Consider the following 8,557-nt stretch of genomic DNA (forward strand, 5'->3'; position numbering starts at 1 on the left):
TATGTTCTATGTTTTGTCTAATTTACAGACATAAAATATAAGTGAGAGCACAACCAACTGAACTAACTGATAATGAAGATATTCCTTAGTTTCATCTCTAATACAAATAAAAGGAAGGAAACTAGACTGTAGCCGTCTAATGCAACAGATGTACTGTATGAGCTGTGTGTGTCACAAAGTACAGACAGAGAGGGTAAAATCACAGTATGCTGGGAATACTTTTCCACCAAACTGTCCTCTCTGCAGTATGTGTGAAAAATTCTCTCATCGTGAATAGAAGGAGAGACAATCAGCGTGCTGACATCGGTGTCTCATGCAGTTAATGTGCTTCTGTAAATCTCAGAGTTCAGGCGTACAGTCTGTGAAGTCACAGAGTGGCAGACAGTGAGCACAGTCTGCTGGCTGTCTGAGCACTTTCTTTCCACAACAAAATGTGATGTCACACACAGACACAAGCCCCAGATCACCGTCACCTCACTCGCCAAGCTGTGCCACTCCTGACATATTCAGCTGCACTAAATAAATGATGCAACAGAGAAAACACACGAGGCCCCTGCTTGTCATTTAGGAGAGAGCTGCTATTTTATGAGTTCATGAGACAACATATTTCCCAAAATAAACTAACAGAACAACAAAGAACTTAAGGCAGGCATATGAACCAGACCTTACTGAAAAGCTTGTTTAAATGACCCAAGCATGCACAACTAACTAGAGACTATACCAACTGAAACCCTTAAATATCCTTCTGAGAACCAGGCTGTTCATTTATGTCCTCTGTAATGGATATTTGTTTTTGGTCTATATCTTTTGACTTATTTCAGGTAACCTACTAAGTCCTAAAGTACTAAATAGAGGAGCTTTCCATTGATATCGCATGTGTTTGAGTGGCGTCTTTTAGCTGTAAAAGAAGAAAGAAATCACAAAAAAGTGCAAATGGGGAGATTCCCTTTTCCTTGGTTCTCAGGAGGATATGATAAAAAAAATAGAATAACAAACTGGACAGGTCATGTTTCATGTAAGTCATTGGTCAATCTTGGTTTGAATAAAAGACAAATACAAATGTGTTATAACTACAAAAAGAAAAAGAAAAAAAAACTATTTGTGTGTCTTTAAACAATAATTCATTATGCACTTTAAGAAAATTAGAAGGAGTTGCTCCAAACCAAATGTCAAGACATCGCCCTCCCTGGGCTTGGGTCTGCCGGAGGTTTTATCTTGTTAAAAGGGAGTTTTTCCTTCCCACTGTCACCAACTGCTCAAAGGGAGTTGTCTGATGTTTCTCTCTTTACTTTACAATATAAAGCACCTTGAAGTAACTGTTGTTGTGATTTGGTGCTATACAAACAAAAACTGAACTGAATAATGTAACTTGCTTCGTGGTACAGTACAGCTGATTCAAGAAGTGAGTGCTTCAGTTTTGGTGAGTGAAATTCTGGTGGATCCTTTGCAAATAACGCCAAATAAGAAATCACTTAATTTCCAAACCAAATGCACACAGATCACAAAAAAAGGGGGAAAAAAAATCAAAGTATAACACTTTCCCCCACTTGACTGGTGTCATTACTGAAGTCTGTTGTGCTGCTTAGAGGGGCAGCCCTTTTTCTGACTTGATTTATGACACAAACACGTGATCTTCCTCCATCTCTTGCCCAGTCACCTCTGCTGCAACCTATGACATGCCGGATGCTGACTGATGATGCCCTGAGGTCATGCGCGAAGAACACACATCCCTTCTCCAGCTGTTGTCACTGACTATCCCTGAGTTTGATGACATTTTAAATTATATTCCTCCCCTTTCCTGTCACCTGGGATCTAGAGAGCTACAAATCAAGCTGCTGTTATAGCAACCGAGGTGTGTTGTGGACGACAAACGCCCCTTTTACAGGATCAAGTTTTCCCCATTCTCTGTTAAACAATCAGGAGTTTTTAACAAAGTCAAAGTGGCACAATAAGAAGTAATAAATACAGGTAGTTAAACTGAGTAAACTGTGTAAACTTAAAAGCTGCTCTGCTGATTGTTTAAAAAGAAACACAAAAAAACCTCTCTGAAATGAATTTTTAGATGGCTTTGTGTTGCTGTTGTATAGATGCATGACACATGCCTTAGTAAAGTAACCACAATTCAGTGATATACTGCCTTTTGTGATTCATAAACAAAATAAGCAAGACATTACGAAAACTAAAGGGACTCCATCATTGAGAGTCCATGCAAGAAGTGATGTGCTTGTGATTTACTTGCATCACTTTGTAGCTGATGATTGGTAACTAGTGGACATCCCAGGCTCCTGTTGCCTAGGTAAGCCTCTAATTTATACTACTCTATCATATGTCCCCTACTGGCAGGTTTCAGAGTCGTTGGCAATTCAGATTCAATTCCCTGACTTGCATTGCTCTGTACCTGCTGGTTGCTAGCGAACATTTTTGTCTCGAGTTGCCTAGGTAACCCTCTAATTGGCAGTAGGTTCAATTGCTTGCCTCAAAGCAGAGAAATTTTTAAGTGGCAACATAATGTTTCTAGTGGTTATGTTGCCCGTTGTCACTGAATGTTATCAGTTTTCTGTGTCCTCTGGTCACCATGTTGTACTTGTACTTGCTTCCTGGGTGTCATTGAGATGACATAATAGATGTTTTTACTGTAATCAAACAGTAAAAACATCTAATTTGATCGCATGCTATCAAATTAGGAAAATATCTGACTAAAAAAAACAAAAACAAAAACAAGGCAATAAGTTACCTTATTTTATCTGAGCAGTGCTTTTGAGGGTTTAAAGTGGATGAATATACCAGAGATGTGTTTTGAAAAAACAATCAAGCTGGTCTAAGACTCCCAGTTGATCTGCTGAGCAGTTAAAATAATAATTCCAATCACAGTATTTGGCATTTCATATAGCATTCAATTGATACATGTCCTAAAAATGAACAACATGACTGACAAGCCACCAGTGTAATACAACGCCAGGAATACACACGCAGACCTGTATAATATCTAAGTGGGATACAGTATGCTGCCACATCATTTTAGAGGGTTTTGAATGGACAGTAGTTTCAGAATGCCTCTCTTATTTTTGGCTCTGGTACCCAGTGGTCATGCCAAGAAAGAGAAATCCAGACTGCAGGAACATGCTATAATTTCTGTGAAAGCTGAAGAGAAAACTGAAGTGATGATTGTGATGAACTAAACTGTGTGTTAAAGGTGAATTCTGAAGAGACGGTTTGCATTTCAGGCCAATCAAGTTTAATGCCAGGCACAGCGGTGAGTGAGGATAATGAATAGACACAGAATGACATCAGGCAGGCATGCAGATCAAGAATCATATACACACTGATGGTATATTACAGGCTGAAGAATATGCATTTAAGAATATTTTAGTGCAGGCACAATAAATTACTATTATTATTATTATTTTTTTTTTTACATTTATTTTATGTTATTTCAAGTATTCAATTACTTGCAGTAGAATAATCTTTGATAATCTTAACTGCCTTGTAAGTGATAGTAAATTGATCATCTCTAGGACTTTCCACTGTCAGCTGCAGAAAATGGGAATTTGGAGATGCCATCATGACTTTCCTGTTTTGCCATATCTCAGATGACATAATTTACCAAGAACATATCTAGTGGATTATATGACAACCCCCCCCAATGATTTGTTACAGATGCAAAATAATTCAAACAAGCATCATGTGTTCACTGAGTCAGCACTGACCAATTAAAGAGACATGTGAGCGAATGGCACCAGACGCTGACCTTAACAAAGTGGTCAAAGCAGAATCAGGAGAAAATTTTTAGCTTAAAGGGATGGCATTGTTTCTGTGTGTGCGCGTGTTGCGTAGCCCTTATTGCTGCACAGCTTCTCCAGTGAGATGAGATAAAACAAAAACCTCACCACAGTGCTCGTCTGTGGCTGAGTGGAGTTACAAGATTTACTGCATTTAAGCAGACATCCGTCTCCCCTGCAGCGGCCATTGGCCCGTGACATCTATCCATTCCATTTAATGGAATTAACTTTTGTTTCCAACACAAAAATGTAACGAGGAACTCTTTAAAAGAAACCCCTGCCTCAGGCTAAGCTGACAGGAAAGAACAAAACAAAGGCCCCTGGCTGAATTTAAATACCTTGTAAGATAATAGAGGAGCTTAGGCTACTCGCCATTAAGTATAACAATGCAAGGCTGCTACTGTCTCAACACCTGAATCAATAAGTGGATTTTTTTAGAGACTACGTCTTCTTGAGTGTTAGAACAGAGATATAATTGAGAACAACTCAAATTTAGAGAGAGCAAAAGAATTGTAGTTAATGATAGTATTGGAGTACAACATAGTGACTGGATCTTGTCCTCTTTAATCTAAAATCATGCCGCCAATTGGCAGCAAATAAACATTAGGGTCTGTGTGTCTACTTAAAAGCATGACCCCATCAGTGTTTGTGGAGACAAAAACAATGTTTGAGCAACAAGAGCTCTTCGTGGACTTTTGTAAATTTTGGCTGGTGGTAATCCCACACTTAGGCTGCTCCCTGCAGACACCCCCTGTAAACCACTTTGTTTTGTTGCACAACAACACACACAACCTCAGGCTAACCTCTGTGTCTGAGTGGGTTTTGTAATTCTCAAAAATGCGTTTCAGCGTCAGCAAAAATCCAGTGATTGACGGCATTATGACAGACTGGAGTGTGGTGAAGACCAGAGGAGATTTGGGGGCAGATTTGTACAGAATTTAGTTGGGCCAAAGCTGCAAACTAACAAACACATTGGGTTTGATGTGCAACCATGGCGGCCACTCAACAATTTTTACCCATGCAATTTTCAGAAAGCTTCAACACAAAAATGCAGGCCGTTTAGGTGGTGGGGGAGAAATAGACGTCTGCAACTAATTGACAAAATCAGAGGGTTGCCTGTCTCAGTGTCCATTAGCAGAGAATGTAGCACAGACCACCCTCCTACAGACTTACTTCACACTTAAATCTACTTTTAAAGATCATTAAAATATACATATAATATACACCCACTATATCATCTGCCACCAATAAATGTAAAATATAATGGGTTACACCAGGACACTTAAGAGTGCATGTAGGGGATTAAACATTTGCACACATACCCTCCTTGACTTCATCTTTTGCAGGTTTTGAACTTTCTTCTTTTCTTTGCTTTATGGCCTGCAGTTCTTTCTTCAACTGTCGCGCCTCTTTCCGTAATTCATCACTGTAAATGGAGAAATACAGTTTTGAGATCATAAACTCAACGTATACATCTGTTATAAAAGGAATACACTTGTTAACAGACGAGAAGAATCCCAGAGCGGCAGGCCCAAAGAAAAAAGTCATCCATTACAAACAAGAAGAGAATAGTTTGAACAGACATTTGGCTCCACTGGCTTCATCGCAAAACAAACACAAGGCATACATTTTTTTTTACGTTTCAAGAATATTAAATGTCTTTATAAACAAGTTGCTACTTGTCATTATGGTGGGCACACATACGAAACACAGAATAAAGAAGGCACATGGAAAAGCTGGTGTTGGTTCAGTAAACAGAAAACACTTTCCTCGAGAGTTTGTGCCCTTAGTTGCTTGTTTGAAATCTTACTGAATGCAACATGATGTTCACTTTTTAAATTATAGTTCCCATTTAGAGTCAAACAAGACGCTAGCCTGCAAACGACCAGTGTCCCCCAATCTCTCAGTCAAATCGGTTCTTCGCTCATCTGATCGCGTTTCAAAACATCCAAATGGTGACAGCAAAATCACTCAACTTGACACTTCAAACAGGACTTCACTAACCAGTGGATGATGTCACAGTGGGTATTACCCATCTTTTTATTGTGGTCAAGACCAAAGTGGAGAGAGGCGAGTCTGGAATTTGAACTTTGGTCTCAAGTGAAGATCAAGAACTCAAAAATCTAATCCCAGGTTGATTTAGACACTTTCCAAGTCAAGTCACAGGTAATAACTAACAAGAACCATGTCAAAGCCAGTCAGTCTAAAGCCAAAATCATCTTCCTCTTTTTTCGACTGCTTCCTTTAGAGATCTGCTTGCATCTCACCCTATCACTTGCATCCTCCTCTGTCACACCAACCAGCTGCATGCCCTTCACTACATCCATGAACTTCCTTCAGGTCCCTCTCATTTCTTCCTGCCCGGCAGCTCCATCTTCAGCATCCTATGTGTGTAATATATTCAGTCTCTCTCCTTGACACATGTTCTAAATGTCTCACTCTCTAACTTTGTCTCCAAACCGCTCAACCTGAGCTGCTCAAGAACCAAAGCTGTGTTTCAGACCATAAACTCATCCCTTTTGCGATATAAATGGAAAGTGATGAATCTCTGGGGTTGGTTTTTAAAACTGATTTACAGTACTTTTTTTTTTTTTTTTTGCAATCTAAAGCTAAATTTGACCTCAACAAAATTTGTTAATGAGGTCAGTATCATGTTCATATTTGTACAAAAGAACATGCACATATTTAATTTGCATATAAATCAGAGCACTACACAAGTTGTATGAAGTTAAATATGAATGTTTTTCGATACATAAAATACACAATGCTCCGAGTGGCAGAAGTAATAAAAAACTTTATACTTCCTCTGCTCAAGTGGCACTGCAATAACTATCCCAGGCACTCTTCTCCTGGCTAGCCACCCTTGTAAAACCTTTAACTGGATGACAGAGGCAGGCCAAGGCACATCCTCACTTCCTTAACTCCAAGGTGGTGTCCTTTTTGGCAGGCGGCCTGCAGCCCAGCTCATACAAGGCCAGCAATGCTGATTATTGTTCCCCATCATATGACTGAGACTTCTGCCAGTTACAGAGCAGATATGTTATGTTAAGAAATGATAATATTTTTGTACTGCCTGACAGCTCTGTTTTCATCCCATTCACTTGCAGAGCCACAAAGCACAGGTAAGCTGCACAGTCTGGGCCCCTGGCCTAGAAACATCTGAGGCATCTCCAGACCAAACAATGGCTGCTTTTGTTTCCTACATCTGCTTTTCTGGACAGACATTCATTTATATCCTTTCTCTTTCCTTTTATGTGGAACTTTGATTCTTGTGTTTGTAGCTAGTGCTATATTTGTTTAATTCTCTGACATTGTCTGTGGCAAAGTACTGAGGCATCAAACTGAGTGATATTTTAACTGTAAGTGGCTCAGCAAATATTAACAGCTGTGTCTGACTTGATGTCATGTCTCTTCCTTGTTAGCTTTCCTGGTTCTTCTGAGGATACACATAAGGAATCAGTCAGACATACAGTTGTTAGTCCTCTACTTTGAGGTCAGTATCAAGAAAAAAAATTTGCTTCAGCTGAATCCAAACTAAGTTGCCAAGGGTAGAAACTGGTTGGCAGAATCAGACACTGCCTATGCGAGGATGTTGCTTGCTCAGCTCAGTCTACAGAAGAATCAATAACAACAAACCTCTTTTCTAAGACATATTTTACATAAAGCATTGTAATGCGACACAGATGTGAAAACCCATAGGTGGGCAAAGAACGTAATAATTTGAAGACTCCAGCTGCCATTCACACTCCCACATGATGAATGGGTTTTTGTCTCTCTGGTGGTACTCTTTGATTAAAATGATAGCAGAAAACTCTCCATCCACGTTACTGCAGAATTACTGCAGTAGGTGGCCAGTTAACTATTTTGTTTTTTTTAAGGTGATGAAAGCAACAACAAACCTTTTTAATACCAACTGTCAGATTTAACAAAGATTGTGCAAATGCAAGCTGAGCTCCAATAATTTAATATTGCACTTTCATTAAGATGTTTTAAAAAAGTCACACACACAACAAAAGAGGGTTTAACAGCCTTACTAGTAGTACGGATCAAGTTTCAAAAACATGCTTGATCCTGCTCTTCCCATTTATGCAATGTTCTAGCAATTTTTTGTACTTCTTGGTAACAATTTCAAAACTTGTCTGCTATCATCTGATACAATTTGGGTACAGTGGCTAATACTTGGGAATAATATTGGTATCGAATGTAGCCAGGGACTAAAACTTTTGTTCCGTGTATTGACTATTTCACTGGTACTGTCTAACCATATTCAGGAAAGGCATGCAAGGATTGAAGGATGCTGGTGCTAGGATTGCTAATGTTTATCAAGTTAAAAAAATATTAGACCTTTTAATTGAAATTAGCTGCTAGGAATATATACTGCTGTGGACACTGAAACATCACAGGGTTGACCAGCTGAAGATTGAGGTTTTAGCCTCTTTAGCCAAACACTCAAAAAAGTGAATTTGGGTGGTTCTTACATTTAGAAGAGTCTAAATTGTAATTTAATTAGTGCTGTCAGCGTTAATCTTGCTAAAATGACGTTAACGGCATAACTGCATTAACGCGGCAAATCTAAGCATTAACGCTGTAACAAGTTACCACGGTTACAGCGAGATTAACGCTGATGGCACTAAATTTGATCAAAAGAATTTTATGTTTATATGGTGAATCATATAAGATCTTGTTGAAATGATATGATACAGTCTTGCAGGAGTAGTTAGTTGCCTGGACACGATACCACAAGATCACATGAGATTTCAATCCAAAAGAAAATCACT

At 39.0% G+C, this 8,557-nt stretch overlaps 1 protein-coding gene across 2 annotated transcripts in view; it reads right to left on the bottom strand.

The window, feature by feature from the left end:
- The window catches only part of cwc27 (CWC27 spliceosome associated cyclophilin), a 30,874-nt gene that overhangs the window by 8,361 nt on the left and 13,956 nt on the right, over window positions 1-8,557 (bottom strand). For both annotated transcript variants that reach the window (XM_013909353.1, XM_013909362.1), the window contains one exon: window positions 5,102-5,205. In XM_013909353.1, the coding sequence (XP_013764807.1) occupies window positions 5,102-5,205 (104 nt within the window). The remainder of the gene's footprint in view (window positions 1-5,101; window positions 5,206-8,557) is intronic.

The sequence above is a fragment of the Pundamilia nyererei genome, unplaced genomic scaffold (assembly GCF_000239375.1).
Source record: "Pundamilia nyererei isolate P.nyererei 1_Seehausen unplaced genomic scaffold, PunNye1.0 scaffold00002, whole genome shotgun sequence".
NCBI classification, from domain to species: Eukaryota; Metazoa; Chordata; class Actinopteri; order Cichliformes; family Cichlidae; genus Pundamilia; species Pundamilia nyererei.